Source organism: Taudactylus pleione, unplaced genomic scaffold, assembly GCF_031769625.1.
Source record: "Taudactylus pleione unplaced genomic scaffold, aTauple2 ptg000036l, whole genome shotgun sequence".
Classification (NCBI taxonomy): domain Eukaryota; kingdom Metazoa; phylum Chordata; class Amphibia; order Anura; family Myobatrachidae; genus Taudactylus; species Taudactylus pleione.
Window position 1 is genome coordinate 8,725,440 of NW_028284438.1, and position 20,611 is coordinate 8,746,050.

The 20,611-nt window shown below is 40.2% G+C and overlaps 1 protein-coding gene across 2 annotated transcripts in view; it reads right to left on the minus strand.

Moving 5' to 3' along the window:
- The window catches only part of TRPC3 (transient receptor potential cation channel subfamily C member 3), a 239,097-nt gene that overhangs the window by 74,950 nt on the left and 143,536 nt on the right, over positions 1 to 20,611 (minus strand). For both annotated transcript variants that reach the window (XM_088452253.1, XM_088452252.1), the window contains exon 3: positions 17,328 to 17,513. In XM_088452253.1, the coding sequence (XP_088308379.1) occupies positions 17,328 to 17,513 (186 nt within the window). The remainder of the gene's footprint in view (positions 1 to 17,327; positions 17,514 to 20,611) is intronic.

Sequence of the window (20,611 nt, forward strand, 5' to 3'; positions counted from 1 at the left end):
AAAAACCCACCCATCATTTTAATGAATCTAGTTCAGGTAACTGCAATTATTAATTAAGTGCAATTTGTAGCCGGCAAAAGGGGTCATGTTTTAATGTGTGAGATCTATTAGGCAGTGGAATAGTTGATAGAAAAACTTTACAATTGCAGAAAAGGTTTTATAACTCAAAGTCTAAAACATTAATCCATATAAACTGTCAACAGTAACTGCTACCTAATCAGTTTAATGCTTTGATACAGTAGTTCCCAAGTTCCTAGTTTTATTAACATCCATTATACATATTTAGGATGCCTTGTGGTTTTGAGTTGTCTGATCCAGTTAGTGTACAAAGGAAGCTGCTTTGTATATTTACAGAACTTGTTTGATCTTAGCTGTGATCAACGCTGAGTATTCTGTTCCAGGAAAAGCATCCCTTTTGTTTGCACTAACACTGCCAAATATTTCCTATTTCATTTTCTAATTGTTCAGTTTTCCAAAATCATATATTACTGTAGCCTTCATAAAAATGGGGCTATCTTATCACAAACTTTCCTGTAAATATTCTTTTCTGTGAAGAACTAAATAAAATGTTTGTCAGATTTTATGTTGGGGGACACTGGGCTGTGTATTAAATAAAAAAAAACATAAACAGACATAAATCATCTTAACCCTGTAGCGCACGCAGGGGGGGTTTCCGAGCACACAGAAACCCCCCCAGACGAATCATTTTTTTTTTTAAAGACGGAGTCAGAGTCAGCGGGCCACCCGCGGCCGCGATTGGAGATGCCGCTCATGTGCAGCAGCTCCTCAGGCAGAGAGCTCTGATCGGAAGAGCTCTCTGCACTGGATACAGAAGATACGGAAGGGCGAGGGCCAAGGGAGCTGAGCCGCATGTGCAGCATACTATCTGCTAGAGTAGCCGCGGCGGTGAGCTCCTCCTCCTCAGCCCTGGGTTTATGTAAGTACTATATGCTGTATGTGTGTGTGTATATTCTGTGTGTGTGTATGCTGTGTGTATGTATGCTATGTGTGAATGAATGAATGTATGTATGTATGTATGTATGCTGTGTGTATGTTTGCCATGTGTGTGTGTATGTATGCTATGTGTGAATGAATGTATGTATGCTGTGTGTATGTTTGCCATGTGTGTGTGTATGTATGCTATGTGTGAATGAATGTATGTATGCTGTGTGTATGTTTGCCATGTGTGTGTGTATGTATGCTATGTGTGAATGAATGTATGTATGCTGTGTGTATGTTTGCTATGTGTGTGTGAATGAATGTATGTATGCTGTGTGTATGTTTGCTATGTGTGAATGAATGTATGTATGCTGTGTGTATGTTTGCTATGTGTGTGTGAATGAATGTATGTATGCTGTGTGTACAGTATGTATGCTGTGTGTATTTTTGCTATGTGTGTTTGAATAAATGTATGTATGCTGTGTGTACAGTATGTATGCTGTGTGTATGTTTGCAATATGTGAATGAATGTATGTATGCTGTGTGTATGTTTGCTATGTGTGAATGAATATTTGTATGCTGCGTGCACAGCATGTATGCTGTGTGTATGTTTGCTATGTGTGAATGCATGCAAGCTTGTGTGTACAGTACAGTATGTATGCTGTGTATATATATATATATATATATATATACATATATATATATATGAAGCACATTACCGGCACTCACTGATGTAGAGCTAAAAAATATCCTAGCTGAGGTGCTCACTTCAGAGTATTTAACCACTTCTAATAGCCATCCAAGAAAAAAGCAGCACTCCCAGACCGATAATAAATCAAAGAAAGACCGTGCTTTACTTGTGCAACGTTTTGGGGTTCCCCCCTTCGAAACGCTGCACAAGTAAAGCACGGTCTTTTTTTTATTTATTATCGGTCTGGGAGTGCTGCTTTTTTATTGGATGGCTATATATATATATATATATATATATATATAATGGAAACCCCCCCTTAAAAATCCTGCGTTTGCCTCAGTAACCCCTTAATACACAGATGTTGCTATGTTTATCATACTAATGCTGGGCATACACTATAAAATTCTGTCAGATATCTGTCCAATCTGGCTGGTTGGAATGAAAACCTGGTAATGTATGGGAGCAAATGACAGTCGATCATATAGTTTTAAACACTGGAAAACTGACAAAAAAACTATTGTTCAAATTGGTTAAATTTGTGTGTTTTAACAAATTTGTCTGAACAACCATTTTTGTCTGTTTTCCAGTGTTTGTGAGCAAATGGTCGATTGTCATTTGCTCCCATACATTACCAGGTTTTTATTTCAACCAGCCAGATTGGACAGATATCTGATAGATACTTGTATAGTGTATGCCCAGCATAAGGAGGGGATTCAATCAGCTACGGTAAGCCACTTTGCGAAAAACGGCTTATCATGTAAATTTATACTTATCGCGCTATCTTATCCTATTCACGGATTTTGCGCAAATTAGTTTTCACCACCTCCTTAGCAGGTGAAAAGTGGGGAAAATCCCTTTTTAAAGGTTAAAATGTCGGCACTTGGTTCAGAACCACTAGGACACCCTCCTTAATGACTAATTAGGCAAAAATAATTTTCTAATTACATTAATTTGGCCAATATTACATGTCATTTTTTGGTGTTAAAAATTGCAAAATACAGGAAAATAGGTTAATTGATGTGGGACAGGTATATGGGGATCCTATATGATTGAGACAGGGGTTTTTTAAATTGATTGTTAGAGAATTGTATTTTGAAGGTTTTTTATGTCTTTTAAAAGACACAAATATACAGGTATATCATTATATATAGGCATTTTATGCACCTCTAATTTAAAAATAAACATTTATTTTGCAAGAAAAACACTAGCTTTCTATTATTATTTCACTGTTTTAGAAATATGCATAAAACAGCCATATGACACAATTCCATAACACCAAATACTTTTATTAGGGCCACTGATACACTTCTATATTGTTATCCTATATCACTTTGCCTTTTTGGGGGGCAAAGGCAGACTTCCCCATTTTCACCTGTACTTATCGTGGCTAATTGACTTCCCAAATCAGTGGTTGCTTGCAAAAGAGTTTTGTTTCTTTAATTTATAAGCTTCAATTATGGTAAGTTATTTATTCAGAAAAATTATTTTCTACATTTTAATTATACGTAATTAAAAAACATGTCTTTGTTTAAGATTTAACATATAATTATCTTATAAAGCTACATATGAATTTGTATTGTGGCCAGTGACAGATTTTACCTAGAGGCTGCAGGACTGCAGCCCCCTCAGTAAAATCCACCACCCAAAGGGACTGCCTAGTAGTGGCTTCCCATTGGAAGCGATAACTGCTAATCACAGCCGGACAGGTGTTTTCTCCCCCTGGGACAGTCCAGAATGCAATTAGCAGAGAGAGTGGGAAGCCACGAACCTGATATAATGGCAGCCCTATCTGACTTCTAGACTTTCATGTATGTGCACAATCAAGCTTCACAGACTGGCAGAGAGCAGCAGGAGCCCCCCCTCTCCCACCTGCCCCGGAGGATACAAGTAGAAAAATATTTACAACTTTTAGTATTTCAAAAAATCTCCAAGAGAAAAAGAGAGACTCTTTGTTGGGGCACTCTTATTATGAATTATAGACAAAACAATTGAGGGTAAAATTGCGCACACAAGCGGCAGCAGTGGGGAGTACCTTACAAGGAGGTCATCCACCTTCGAAATATAGAATACCACAAAAAGATTGAAGTGCTCCCATAACTGCGCACAGCTGAGAAACTAATCAATGGAGGTACAGTAATTACCACAGTATGAACACAATCTCATATCCCAAAAAGTAAAGAAGTCACTTATTTTAATACATTCAATTCAAGTGTTATTTCTCCAAATAAAGAGCCTTGGTCCTGTGGGTGGTCCTGATTTTCAAATGCCGGCTTCCATATGAAGTAGTCCTCAAGAAAAGCGAAACAAAAAAACAAAGGAAGGACCAATAGTGTAGTAGGTCTAGGTAATCTTCTGAACAAAATCTTCCCCTTTAAATCCTCAGTATACAGATAACATACTGCACTCACGTATAAAACGGAGTTGTAACACCGAAAAAGGTTTCTTTATCCTCTATATAACCGGTAACAGGAGTGTAATTCTTAATATATCCAGAAATATAACATTGAAAAAGATGATGGGCGTACCCAATCTCACAATCAACCAAGTTGAGATGGACGTATCAAGGTTTCTTTATATACTCGATATAGTCCCTCCTCCTTCGCCAATCCTCTTTTTCATCTCATATCCATAAAGCGTATTTTGATTTTGTATATATGAGATTAAGTATTAGGATTTATTCCAACACTTTTATTTAGCATATAAAATCCAATAACAATAGTGAATATAGGTCCGGACTACCACGATAGCAGGGAAGCAGGGCTCCAAGTTAAAAGATGTGTCCTAGCCCATCCACCAACGTGTTTTGACCCTAGTCTTTGTCAAGGTGTACCTTGCTAGGGCTGGGATATCAGTTTAAATACCCTCACTTAGTTCTATATTTTTGTTGTTATTATTCAGTTGCCTGGAGAATGTATCCAAGGATTGTTGACTACCTTTCCAGATAAAAAGTATATCGTCAATATACCTGGCCCATAGCACCAGGTCCACACCAAGCTCTGAATTGTGGATCGTGCCTGGATCGTGGAGGCCAGGTGTTTCCAGCCGTGGAATGACGTACTAGAGGTGCATCAGCTGTGTTGGTCCCCTAGAGTAGAATGGAGCTCTTCAGTTCCCCTGCTGTTCGCGACCTATGTAGGCCACCGCCAACAAGGATGAACTTCCGGTGGAAGTTCATCCTGACGTGGAACACATAACATGGAACTTTGGGGATGTGTATATATATATATATATATATATATATCTAATAATTATAAAACCCAGGCGATATGTATAAAGATTATATATGGGTTTGTCATACATAGGAAATGAGCTGGATTTTTGTTTTTGGTTTTATTTACTTATGATGACCCGACTCCGCCCCTAATTGAGAAGGAGGGACGAGTGAGGGTATTTAAACTGATATCCCAGCCCTAGCAAGGTACACCTTGACAAAGACTGAGGTTGAAACGCGTTGGTGGATGGGCTAGGACACATCTTTTAACTTGGAGCCCTGCTTCCTTGCTAGTGTGGTAGTCCGGACCTATATTCACATTTTCAGGTGATTGCATTTTTTTTGTCTGCTCCATTTGTATACTATTGTTATTGGATTTTATATGCTAAATAAAAGTGTTGGAATGAATCCTAATACTTAATCTCATATATACAAAATCAAAATACGCTTTATGGATATGAGATGAACAAGAGGATTGGCGAAGGAGGAGGGACTATATCGAGCATATAAAGAACCCTTGATATGTCCATCTCAACTTGGTTGATTGTGAGTTTGGGTACGCCCATCATCTTTTTCAATGTTATATTTCTGGATATATTAAGAATTACACTCCTGTTAACGGTTATATAGAGGATAAAGATACCTTTTTCGGTGTTACAACTCCGTTTTATACGTGAGTACGGTATGTTATCTGTATACTGAGGATTTAAAGGGGAAGATTTTGTTCAGAAGATTACCTAGACCTACTACACTATTGCTCCTTCCTTTGTTTTTTTGTTTCCCTTTTCTTGAGGACTACTTCATATGGAAGCCGGCATTTGAAAATCAGGACCATCCACAGGACCAAGGCTCTTTATTTGGAGAAATAACACTTGGATTGAACGTATTAAAATAAGTGACTTCTTTACTTTTTTGGGATATGAGATTGTGTTCATACTGTGGTAATTACTGTACCTCCATTGATTAGTTCCTCAGCTGTGCGCAGTTACGGGAGCACTTTAATCTTTTTGTGTTATTATGAATTATGTCAATTACATAAAATGTAACCTTTATTTGGACCTATTAAATAAGTATCTAGTGGTTTTCCCTTTTAGTGTTAATAACAAAAAAGAAAAAAAAAAATTTTCTTTTTAAAAAACACAACAAAAATTATATGAAAAATATCACCAAAATTGATCCACAGGGCGCTCTAACGAATGCTTCTCTCTCAAATATCTCTCTTTGGTTTTTTTCAATTTTCAATGGCACTCAAAAAAAAGGGAAAATATTCCATAGTGTGATACAGTTAATACAAAATAAAAACAATCTTATTTATGTAGGTGGGTCCCGTACCAAATACGATGGTCTACAACAAAGGTAGACAAGCAGTCATGAATCAGGATAATCTTTTCTGTATGGGTGTAATCCCCTCTTTTCACTTTTTCCTTTCATTGTGCCCGGTCCATATGCAATCAATGCGATTTAAGAAGAAAAAATCTCCATAGCGTAATACTGCATTTAATAACAATTAAAAACACAAATAACAAAATACATAACGTAGAGAAAAGGTGGCCTCTCACCAAGCATCCATGTCTACCAATTTTATATTTGCCTTTTTGTCTACTGTTACATCATTGGTAGACATGGATGCTTGGTGAGAGGCCACCTTTTCTCTACTTTATGTACAGAAAAGATTATCCTGATTCATGACTGCTTGTCTACCTTTGTTGTAGACCATCGTATTTGGTACGGGACCCACCTACATAAATAAGATTGTTTTTTTTGTATTAAATGTATCACACTATGGAATATTTTCCTTTTTTTTTGAGTGCCATTGAAAATTGAAAAAAACCAAAGGGAGATATTTGAGAGAGAAGCATTCGTTAGAGCGCCCTGTGGATCAATTTTGGTGATATTTTTCATATTGTCATTATTTGTGGGTTATATAGGTGATTCCACTACACCATTAGAACCATAGGGCTGCCACAGCGCACTTGTCCTTGACACATCTTTTGTCTTACAATAAAAATTATACCCACTTAGAACATATTATGCTCACTCTAAACAATTATGTATGTCATACATCTATGTGCGATGAACAGGGGGCTGTTCTCCCGCCTAAAGATAGCGACATAAGAAGCTAATCAAATTGTAATGTGAGATAATACCATAATTTAGACAGGATAGGTGTGTCAATTCACCTCTTCTGTTTACCTAAGGGGCATTGAAGGTGAAACTATTTAGAATGTTAAAGACCTAATAATTACACTATTGTATCTAATAATAAAGGTTCTAGTGTAACATTCTTCTGGTGTCCATAAATATGTTGCATATAATAAATGCATCACATGTTATGGTAATTGTGATATAGCCACTAGCGCACAGTCTTCCTTTGTATTTTAAGTCAACCAATATTGAGTACACAATCTGTTGCTATGGGTAACCAATAAAGGTTACCATAGAGGTTAATTCGTTTTCCAACTCGTTATCTCAAAAGTTTGTTATATAGTCTACAATAGTTCTTATACGATGGCATACATCAAAATTAATACACAAAGGCGAGTATAAAAAAAATGAAAAAGAAAAAAATCAAACCAATTTCATCCAGTAAAACAAAATATCAATTTCAATTACACAGCATAGATATATATACCTCATATATTGTGGTGACCGCAGACATCCCAATACCCTAATTGTATAGGGGATATAACAAAAGATTCCCAATTTTGTATGTTAATCACAAATGATTCCTGCTATATGTACATCCCCATTTATCTGTACTAAATCAGATATCCTATAAACCTAAATCAGATATCCTGTTTTGCTTCATTTACAAGCCTTACTAATCATACATTTAGGAATTATCTGAGAACAATCACAGCTCTCAAAGCACATTTTATTTTTTCATAATTATGTGTGTAGTAGTACATCGAACCAGAGAAAAATATCTAGGATGACACTTATAACAAAAATAGGCCCTTGTTCCATTGAAGTATGGGCAGTGATCAAGCCACCAGCGGTGAAATGCACATCTGCAATGAGCAGACTGGGTGGGTGCACAACCTGGGACTGCAATACAGCTCCTGGTGTCGTATGACACATGTTTTAGCGACACACAATTTGATTATGAAGTTACTCCTATGTGTTACGTAATGTGTTGATTTATGAGTACTAATAATGACATTTGTTTTGCATGGTTTAGACATTTATATGTCGACTCATTAGGTCTTATATGTCAGCTCTTTTTTGTTAACACGAAAAGGGAAAACTACTAGATACTGTTTCAATAGGACCAAATAAAGGTTCAATTTTTCGTAATTGACATAATCCATAATAAGAGTGCCCCAAAAAAAGAGTCTCTTTTTCTCTTGGAGTTTTTTTGCAATATTGTATTGACTCTGGGTGCATCACCAATTTTCTCCACCATACATTAGTTGTTAAATGGGAGAATAATTCCTTTGCGGAAGCAAATACTTGGTGAAGTGAACTTTTAGTATTTAGCATGGGAATACAATTTATTTAGTTGGGAATTCTCACCTCTGATCAACACAAAATATTCTAATGTCAAATAAAGTAAAACAAAAAAAAACATGTAAATCTTGGTCATAATCAATGACAAATAAAGGACCCACATATAGGAATACATCAGTTGATGAACTGACTTACAATCAGAGTCACTGAATGCACAAAAAGCATCCCATTTATCCAAGGCAGCGCGATAAGATGACAGTGTACTTTTGGGCTATGGCACAATTCTTCCATGCTGGTCTGATAACCGTCCACACATAAGAAGGACAAGCATCAGGTGTGTTGGGCGTAAGTTCCCTAAACTGAACCTAATTAAATCTGGAGATCTCTGTCATGAATTCTTGACATGTGGGCAGGGTTGTCTTAACAGCAGTGTGTGCCCTGGGCAAAGCAATGCACTGGGGCCCTTACCCACCCATTCACTGGAAAAAAATGTAAATGGTCAATAAAATTAAACCCTCCTGCATGCCCATCAGACCTCCCACACATGCAGAGAGACTGATCTGACTGTTCTGACTGATCTGACTGTTCTGAAGCCAGCGGATGAAGTGAAACTGGGACTGAGGTGAGTACTCATCACCGGGGGGGGGGGAAGTTAGATCAGAATACAGTGCACCGGCAGCCGGCTTATAAAAATATCACGAATTTACCAACTGGCCCCGGCTGCAGGGGGTGGGTTAGCGGGCCCCTACAAGTGTCGGGCCCTTGGGCAACTGCCCATCAAGCCCAATGGAAGAGATGGCCCTGCACGTGGGACATGTCGCACCCAAAACAAAATATTAGGGCACAAGTAGCACAAAACTAAGCAAGGGGACAAACAGCCAGCAGCAGGGACGCTTTCTGCTGACTAATCACATGACCAACCACATGTTGTATTAAAAATAATGCTCGAGTTGGGCAAAAACTCAAGCCAAATCTCCAGTGGCACCACACTGGGAAAAAGCTTTAATATCTAATAAAAGGAGGTTCTTAGTCAGACCCTCCTTAACACCATGACCTGTCCAAGGACCCGCCAAATCCAGAAGCTCCTGCAGCATCTGTGAACAGTAGGATTTGTGAGTTGCTCCGAACAGGTGACTGTCAGGAAAGGACTCTATTAAAATACTGCAAAAAAAGAAAATCCCATACCTGAAGATTCCTGTTGATCTCAGCTGAAAGCCTGGTGTGGTGAAGAGGGTATTCCACCCCACAGTAGCCCTCTCCATCTTTCAGCAAAGTACCTTCCTCATTGGTATTATCTGGTAGGCAAAATTGAATGAGCCAAGCAAAGACTGCAACTATCGAAGTGCCAACTTCTTCAAACACAACACGTCAGCAATGGAAACATGCTTAGCAACCATATTCACAGGCAGTAATCAGCAAGACACTTGAGTATCAATTTGATACCCAAATACATGAAATGTGTGTTTTGATCTCCTGTTTTATCACATGCAATGGGAGCTTCAAAGGCCCAAATAGCGCCAAAACTGAAAAAAAGAGTAACCCTTAGTCGGAAACAGCAGTGCCAGCCACCAGGAAATTGCCCAAATAATGTGCTACTCCCTGATTTCCTGTAGCAGTCTCCACACACCAATAAAAAATGTGCTAAAATGTTCAAAAAAAGCACATGAGGTGGAACATCCCATAGGCATACATTTGTATATATAGAAGCCACCATGCAATTTGAAGCCTAATGAACCATAACAAATCCAGATACAAAGGCAGGAATTGAAAGGCTGATTCAATATTAATCTTTCCCTTCAGTACTCCTAGAGCTGTGGAGCAAATAATCTCCAAAGCACTGTCCAATAATAGGTAGCCAACCTGATATGCATCCATATGGATTGCATCATTTATTGAAGAACCAACCAAGTAAGATTATATATCAATCAAAACGTACCTGCCGCCTTATTAGGGACAACACCAACCAGGAAAATGCCCAATTCTGCTAAAGGAAAAATAGCAAAAGGGCCAGCCATGGCACCAAACCAAACTTTCTACATAACCATGTCTTGAATCACCAGAGGCAACTTGAATGCAGACGTTGGGGCATACCTGATGGCACAACCCCACCATCGAAACATGAAAACCTTCCAAAAAAAATGACACAGTCTATGACAGCACCAATTTTTTTTTTTCATACAGCGCACACATATTCTGCAGCGTTTTACAGAGAATATTTGGCCACTCACATCAGTCCCTGAAATTTACAAACTACAGTATTATAGTATAGTATACACCATCTGGGTAAACCCGGAAGCCAGCATGACATGGTAGTTGCATGATGTCTAACTAGACCTTTGCACCAAAAGCCCATGATAGCCTGCTTTGTATCTATACTCTTCAATGTAAGCTCATCAAACACCTGGAGGATTTGAAAATGCAATGGGTCATATGAAAATACTTAAGTACATTAGAATGTTCTTCATGGTGAGTCTCTAAATAACAGACCAAAAAGAGCAACATGACCCCCCCAACCAGTTAGTTTAGGAGCGATACATGTCTTTACCTATGCCACCTTGGCGCCGAGCTGCAGCAAGCTTCTTCTTGGCTTTGGATGTGAGCGCAAAGATGCTCACATACTTCCCCCATCTAATGCATTCACGCATTCTAGAATGCAAGCTGCGCAACACTGCTGTTATCACTCCATACAATGCCACCCAAGTTCCTAGCAGCTCAGCCAGAACTACTCGCTTGGAGAGTTGGAATGCCAGCACAATGACTGGACATATGTCTGCTGTGCCTTCTACATTTGCCTGCCTAGATGCACGTCCAAGTAAATACCAAAAGAATCACTGGACATGAAAGACGACACAGCTGTCATACTTCTGCAATTACCACAGCATGTAACAGCTTACCTGAAGTGCCCAGCTGATCTACCACTGACACCCACTCAGCCTGTGGCTTGCATAATCATGGAGACTGGTGGTTCCAAAACTGACTATAAAACATGAGTAAAAGAGGAGGATGAGGGGGGAAGGGGTGAAGAAACCCTAAACCAGTGACAAGCAGAGAAGAAGAAAAAACCCCAGCAGGGGCAGAGAAGACTCAGAAGACAGTGTGCTTCTTTTACTCTTCATTTGTGAGGATCTGCCACAATACCAGTGACAGACAATGTGTGGTAAGCATAACTCCCAAAACTCCCAAACATCCCAAACATCCTGACTTCATGGGACTGTACTGTGGCCTGGTCTTTTGTCCTGTTTGTGTGTGTGTGTGTGTGGGGGGGGGGGGTTGAGTACTCCATTGCTACACACTGTAGAAACTTTTTATCGACTACTTTCATGACTCAAATTTGGATGTAAAGAATAGACAAATGTCTTAAGAACAAGTTAAGGCATAAGTAAAGACTAGAGGAACATACGATAGTGTACTGAAGTGGGGATGAAATTTTAACTAAAAGTGACAAGAAAGCAACATAAAAAAACTTGTAAACTTTTATGACTCGTGATGCAGCATGCAAAGCGTAAAAAACTAGTGTCTGCGTTATATCGTTCTCCATCTTTTGGGGTTTATTTTAATATGTTCTAGTGTTATAAGTTTATACATAAAGGATTAGCATTGTGGTATAGACGGAAATGCTGTGAAATACTGTGTGCAGTTCATTTATATGTGGTATTTGTGTTGTGCCCCATAAAGCAGAATTTAACAGCTCTTGTTCTCACTATACATTGTAATGAGGAAGAGACACAGCAGAAGATAAATCACAAATGAGGTATCACAGTTCATAAAATCCATAATTCTGAATATCTCCTGAGAAATAATGGAAGATACTTTGTGTGTCCGAGTAACTACAAATGGGGAGATGTATTATAGTGGCACACAGGTGGTGCATCATGTTTTATTTCAATGATAACATCGGTTTGGGTTTCTCAGTAGCCAAGTGTCATCTTGAGGATCATCATTTTTCTTAAACGTTTTTAAAACAATTACCAATTTTTTTTCTTAAGATTTTAGTTACATTTAAAAATAATGTTAAAACTATTAAATATTAAAACTTGAAATTGGACCTTGTTCAAGAATAAGAGAGCTTTTATTAATAATTGTCTTTATTTGATATGATATGGTATTTAATTTTGACACCAAGCTGAAATAAATGAGAGGTAAATGAGAGGTACCTTCATCATTAGGAGCACGTTGAAAAACTCTATTCAGAATGATTATAAATCCATCCTTAACTAACTTAATATATTAATCATCTCTGCTCTTTAATGTACAATTCCTTTTTAGCCAAGGCTCGCAATGACTACATCTGAAATATAGGGAATTATTTGAATCTACTGACTGATACGGAATAATTTGAGAGTTTTTACTTTTTATTTTATCCACATCACAGTGAAATGTTTCTGATTTAACCTCTCAGTTCAAGGTTCTTAAATTATTATCTAGTTTAACTACCAACAACTAGTAAGTTCAAATTAGAAATTTTGTAAATTTTACAAGCAGTCATCACAGGCCTTGGCTAGAAAAGAGTGCTTTCTTATTGCCACATTTTAATAAATAGACCCCTGTGTCTCTTGAGGTTTTTACAATAACAGATTTTAAGTATGGGAGTGACATTGTTTTTTACCAAAACATGCACGTCGCATGTACGCATAACTAATTTTATCTATCCCATATCTTATTAAGTCTCTTTAAAAACGCTTTAAACTAAATGGTATGAGAATTCGATTACAGTATGTGGTCACTTTATCCCACACAGCGTAAATTAACTATGTAAACTAAAACTACAATCTGTTTTGAATACAGCAGCTACATTGAGTTTACTCGCAAAACGTTCTTCTACTGCTGTTCTGTCAGTCCCTATAGGTTGCCCATATTTTCCCCAAATCAATATAAAATACTTATTCTTACATAAGCCTTTAAACAAAACTATATTTCCATACATCTATTTGCTTATGTAAAATATCTCCCACTCATCCTCTACAGTCTGAACAAGATTGTGTCTCTCATCCACATTCATTATCTGCTCCCATTCACAGTTACGGGACTTTTTTCGGGCTGCACTCTCTGTGGAATGTTCTTCCATGCACAACAAGACTTTCCTCTAGTCTCTAAACTTTCAAGCATTCCTCTTTAGACAAACTTATCAATTTCCAGAATCACCCACCATAAGCTATCCAACCCATTTACTTCCCCAGTACACAGTATAGCCTACCAAGATCTTTGCAATCTGGCTGGAACAATTTACAATATACGTAAAGCTCTAATACTCATGTATTAGTTATCCTATGGATTGTAAACTTGCAAACAAAGGCCCTCATTCAGAGCCGCTCGTTAGCGGCAGTACGCTCGTTCCGAGCGATGTTTGCACATCTGCGCATGCGTACGGTTTTTAGTACGCATGCGCGAACCAGTCAGTGCGGCCGAAAATCGTTGGTACGCAATATAGCGAGTGCCTGCTATTTTGAGTGACAGAATGAGGCGTATGTGGGTGGTAACAGGGGAAGGTGCTTGAAAATGGGGAGTGGAGATCCGAACGCAGGCGTGCTTAAAGGTCAAAACGGGCGTTTTATGGGTGTGCATATTTAAAACAGCAGCGTCAGTGACCACGTCACTGGGTTATTTTATAGCCAGAACTGCTCGCAAATTTGTGGTAGCAAACACCAACCACAAGAATAGCGAGCAGTTCATACGCTGGTCGATGTACTCGATTAATCTAATAAATAGCGGACATGACGTAGGATGCGAGCGGCCAGGGGGCGTTTTTAACAAATAAACGAGCGTATGTTTTGCTCGCTCGTTCAGACTTAGAGGTGTGAACAGACTGCAATGTGCGTACGGATCATTTGAATAGCCACCCCTTGTTTTTAAACGAGCGACCACAAATAGCGAACGGCTCTGAATGAGGGCCAAAGCCCTCTCACCTCTCTGTCTGTAAAATGCAATAATTCAGATCTTATTACATAGTATTTTGTGTGTGCAGACCAAAGTATTATTTAAACAAGCAAACACAATCAAGCACTATTCGTACTGCCAATACAGGTTAAAAAGAAAATAGCGGCTCTAATGAAATAAAACAAACAGGAAAAAAGAGATAGATAGATAGATAGATAGATAGATAGATAGATAGATAGATAGATAGATAGATAGATAGATATGAGATAGATAGATAGATAGACAGACAGAAGATAGAATGTTCCTAAGTGAAAACCATTAGTACTGAGTATTTGATAACTGATGGTATGATTACAGTATTAGCAATTATTGATCCTATGGAGCAACTTCTAAATAACATGTAATATTACACAAGCTGCTTTAATGTCATTATGTGGAATGCTGGCAAGCTTTTGATTGATCGCAATTACTTACAACACATAATAAATCCTGTTGATTTGAGAAAGTCCCATCACAAGGGGATTTAGGAAAAACAGATGTTATTAATCTTTGGAATATAATTATTTTCCCTTTATTGGATTATCTTGCAGAGTTCTCCTATGGGCTTTGTATGAGATTACATTAAATGGATTTAATTAAGACTAGCACCTTTATTGTTACAAATTGATATAGTTTGACGGAATGGTATGAAGTCCCGATGGCTGAATAGCCACTGGTTCATATCCCGACGCCGGCAGCCCGAAGGGAGAAGGTCCTGACAGAGCAGGTAAGTACCCTCTCCCTACCCCCTCTCCCACCCCTAACCCTTAGTGGTGCCTAACCTCCCTCCCTAGTGCCTGACCCTAACATCCCCAGGGGTAGCTAACCCTAACCCCCCCTTACTGCACCCTAAACCTAACCCTCCCCAGGGTGGTGACTAACTCTAACCTCCCCCCAGGGGTGGCTAACCCTAATCCTCCCCCCTAGGAGTGCTTAACCCTAGCCTCCCCCCCAAAATCTAACCCTAACCGCGCTACGCTCCCTAAACCTAACCCTCCCACCCCAATTATGCATCTGAGTTCACAACAACTTCAATTACACGCCTGTGATACTCCCATAACATGCCCATAAGACAGACCATCTCCGTGCATCCGAATAGCCACCTCCCAGTCACTGCGCATGAACGCCCAACTGCGATTCTGTGTGCACAGACTTTGAAGACATGTCTAGTGCGACTTGGCAGCATGCGCAGTTTACAATAATCCGTGTCCAACTCAGAATTAAGCCCTATGGGTGTAAATGTAATAGGGTGAGAGTTTCGAAAATCTGAGAGGTTAGCAGTAATCTCTCACACTTTTTACACTCGGTCTGAGAACATGCAAACTCTCATGTTTTTGTACTCAAAAAACTCTCAAGGTTTAAACTCTCATCCAGATGTTTCACATTTTGAAGATAAAACTCGACCAATGTGAGAGATTACTGCTAAACACATTTTCTAACCTCTCACCCTATTATATTAGGCCCTATATGTCTGTGCTTTAATTGCATCACTGTCAAGTAAACACACACACACACACTCACACACATATGTTTATTTATTCTATTTTTATTTGTTACACTTCATCCAGGTGCTAATCCTTTGTTCTTCGCTTGATGATTATGGGCCTGATTCACTACTGTACGGAACTGCGGATCGCAATAGCGATTATGCACACAGTTCAACTGTGATAGTATGCTAATCCATTGCGTTCGCTATTCCCTCGCAGCACTATACAAGGACGCCCACTTAACGTACCACACACCAGTACAACCGAGTACCATCGCAGACTCACGCACACTTGCACAAGCTCTGACCTTACTCAGAAATTGCTAACAACCACGCACACTATGAGTCTTCACACTGCGTAGGCCATAGCAGTGGATAAATTATGCATGCCCCTGCAATGGCGTTGAAACACACTGGCATGCCTATGTTTGCCCGACCATCCTCTCGTTGCCACCCACAAGCGGCACTTCCTGTCGATCACTCTAGGATGGGTCTGCGCAGTCACTGTGATCGCAGCCCCGATTGCAATAGCTAGTTCGCACAGAGCGCAACAATCAGCCAATTGTATGCATATTAGTAACTGCGTTCCTGGCTGAATCAGGCCCTATGTCTTTTGATGGTTTGTTTTGCACTGCCTTTAACTAAGACTTCACTGCAGCAGATGACATAGGGCCTGATTCACTACGGATCACAACTGCGATCACGGCTGCAATTACGCACGCAGTCTGGCTGTGATGATATGCTAATCCATTGTGATCACTATGACGAGGCAGCACTACACAGTGACGCCCACTTTACCTTACACACATCCGTAATGTTTAGCAAGACTGCAAAACCATCGGTAACATCGAGTACCATCGCAGCCTCACACATGCTTGCACAAGCTCTGACCTTACTCATTAATTGATAACATCATCACACTCGAGCTGCGTATGGCATCACAGTGGATTATTTATGCACAACCCTGCAATGGTGTTCAAATGCACTGGCACACCTGCGTTTCGCCGAACACCCCCCGCCACTATCCACAAACGGCACTTCCTAAGTGGCTATTTTCCGCACTGCAATGAATACGCATGCGCAGAACGCAACAATCGGCCGATTGCATGTGTAATCGCAGTTGTGCTCCATAATGAATCAGTCCCATAGTTGCCACACTGCACGCTGCAGTTCTTACAGCCCCCCGGAGCATCCTGAGGATGCTCTGATCAGTGCTGTGACTCCCAGTGCTGCTGGCCACGCCCCCTAAGTATATGACATCAAGCGGAGCAGGGCGCAGAAAAGCCCTATTACGGCGCTGTGTTTTAAAGCACACTAGTATGTTTGTCTGTTCACACTGTAACATTCTAGTGTATAAGAAAATGAAATAATCCATTCTAGTTATGTAGAATCACAGCTGCCTTTTGGAATATTCCTATAGCGCGTCAATAATAATTGCTGTTCTGTTTATAAAAATGTATCACATAATGATGGGACAATGAAAATATTTCACTACAAGGTCTTGCCCAACTGACATCACTGTGCAGATCAATCTCCCATGTGTTTAATGCAATGCTCTCTTCAGTGATAGAAAACTTTTACAAAATGATTTCATGTGTTCGTGTCCGTTTCTGATAACTGGCACAAGGCACACTTACCTTCTTAACTTCATACTTAATGGCAAGTTTAACTCGGCTAAGCGAAGGTCTGTGTCTTAGGGATTCCATGGGATCAGCATCCACATCACCATTTAAGATAGCCTCAACCTCTTCAGAATCCCGGCACAAATCCAGGACCCCGACCACAAAGTCCTTGCATTGCATAGATAGTTTGCGATAGTCATTCTGAAAAAGCAAAAATGAAAACATAATCTAAATACCATAGAGCAATACAATGCTTACTGTGAAAATGTTATCGTGTGGCATTATGACATTTCTCTTCAGATCATTGATTTTAGATTGTACAGAAAGAAGATCAGACATCTATGTACTGTACTTGTTTAATGTATAGTTTACTGTTTATTTAATGTGCACTCCTTTAAGAGAAACCCCAGGACCATCCATCACACTGGACATATATTGCAAAACTTACTGAGCAGCACAAAGCCTTATAAAGAACCTATTACTGTTATTTAATCAATGTGGATGACATATTTGCCAATTCTAAATACAAAATGTTCTAGATCAAGGATGCTGAACTTTGCTCCAGTAAACGACATATATTAGTAATTTGATTCACATATATTTTTCATGTGAGTGATAAATATTTTTATCTATAGAGATGGTACACTTGCATTCAGACATGACCGGTCACTTGATATTTGTATGAATCATTACTCACCTCATGTTTACTATTTATAGGTTGTCAGGATGCCTTAAACATTAGTTGTTATTGTTCCTACCCACATACAATGCTTCAACTAGATCTCGAAATAAGACAGTGCTGTATAATGTATTAAAAGTTAACACCCCATCATTTTTAGGTTAGACCATGGAAGTGTCATCAGATAAGTATGGTCAAGTTTAGGCAGGGGCGTCGTGAGTGGGAGGGGGATGAGCACACAGTACCCAGCACTATCAGGGAGGAGCAGTCACACCCCCAAGTTCATGGGCCTTGCCCCATGAGCAGAGATCTGATGACTGAGGTACTACGTATTCACGTCGGGGCATTGCCAACCCATCATGCTCTTCTAAGTGAGTGCAAGGGCATGATAATTTTCTTGGTGCCCTTGACTATAAGAATAAATTTAGATAAGAGATGAAATTAATAATTTGATAATATCTGAATCTGCCAAATCACTTTTTGAACAAAACTGCTACAAAGTAGCAATCTCATGAACAAAATATATGCCTTTTTTAACGTATATAACTGTAGCATGGCACATGATGTAATGAGCAGAGGGTATTTGGAACTCCCCTCTGGATTCTATTTTCACATCCTCCCCCATTCTCCCCCCTACTCCCTCTCATTGTTTGACATACTAAACGTCTGTATTTGTGTCTGGCAGCCATACTAGTTTCCTCTTTAGAGCGCTCACTCTGAATCAGGGCCGTCCTTCTCTTTTTTAGAGCGGCCTCCTGGCCGCTCACATAGTTGTGGGTGACCACCCACAGCTATAGCGAGCGGCCAAAAAGATGGTCGCGATGGTCAAGACCATTGCAACCATCGGGCTTGCGATGAGAGCCTTGTGGTAGGGTCTCGTCTGCTGCAAGCCATGGAGTGCTTTTGGCTCTATCAGAGCCAAAAGCACTCCCACTGACATCACTTGTGATGTCAGTGGGGCCGACCCCAGATGGTAGGCGTTCCCATGGGAACGCCTCCGTCTGGCCAGCCACGCCAACGGCACGCCCACCAAAGGGAGCGTGCTGTCACTCACCATCGACAGCACGCCGCCTTTGTACCGAGACTCATAGCGACGGCTTGCCTGTCGCTATCCGGGTCTCGCGCATGCGCACGACGGAGCCGGGTCCGTCGTGCGCATGCGCACTGGCCCAACATCGACCCGCTTGCGAACGCTCAGCGCTCGCGAGCGGGTCTGAATCAGGCCCAGAGTTTGCAAAGGAAATAATGATTTGTAGGCGGATTACTACAAAAAAGTACTTTACCAGCTATTGAAAGAAAAAACCTTCTATGCGGTTATTATTGATTTAGATGCCTCCAGGACTACAGCTTGAGTAGTAATGGCTTGTCTATGGGTAGTGCAATTCTAAAGGATTAGGGACATATTTTTCAATTATTAGGTTATAGAACCAATAGTTGTAATTTCGGATTGCCACTATTCATGGTAATAAAAAACATTCGCCTGTATGTATTAACCACTTACCTGGCACAGTCATATGGGATACAACTGCAGCCAGCTGGGCTTTAGCTGACATGGTTGACCGTGCCCTCCAACTGCATCCCTTTCTGTGCACGCTGGATCTCCTCCTGCTCCAGCCCCCTGGGAGCGATGTCACGGTCTGAAATTGTCAGAGGTTCCGCAGAAACGCAACACACAGTAATACTAATGATAATACTACTGGTACAAGGAAACCAACTTCTGTCAAGAGGTGGCAAGCACTGTCTGGTGGTACAACTGTATGGGGTCTCGGCAGACAGGAGGGGCCTGGTGACTCCAATGACCCCTGATTGCAAACTTGCTCCTGGTTCTGTGAATCAGAAGCTGTTTCCAGCTGAGATCATTGTCTTCTTCAGCACGGACAGATATTGATGCAGGTAGCTACACTATGGCCTCCGTCTCTCAGTCAGGTCTTCCCCTCGGCCAATCTCCCCCACACTGGATCAAATTTCCTTCCACAGCATCTGCAGCTGCCCCGTCCCCAGCTCTCATTCTTTTCCCCCAGGCCCCCATGCATCCATTGGCTGTGCAGCAGGATAATGTGCATTGCACCACACAAAGCAAGGCTATGTAGTAGCTGAGTGCACATAACTACTTTACAAATTGCAGCCTGTCCCACTGTCCCCTTATAATTTGTGTCTCAGCCTTTCCCATACAGAATCTGTGCCTCAGCCCCCTCACCTTATCTATGCCTCTCACCCCATGTGTGCCTCTTCCCATTTATGCCATGTGTGCCTCTGCCACTCATCGCCTGGCTGGTGGCTGAAGATCAGATGTGGCGTGGATGAACGGAGCATCAACCGCTTTGAATGCCTCATAACAATCTAAGGGGTCTATGTACTAAGCCTTGGAGAGAGATAAAGTGGACGGAGATAAAGTAACAACCAATCGGCTCCTAACAGTCAATTTCAAAAACAGCCTGCAAAGTGACAGTTAGGAGCTGATTGGTTGGTACTGTATCTCCGTCCACTTTATCTCTCCCCAGACTTAGTACATAGACCCCTACGAAATACGAATGACAAGTAAGCATAATTTTACATCACTAATCCATTAGGGCTTATTCTCACTTTTAAAAATCCTTTATTCCTTTTTCATCTTTATAGT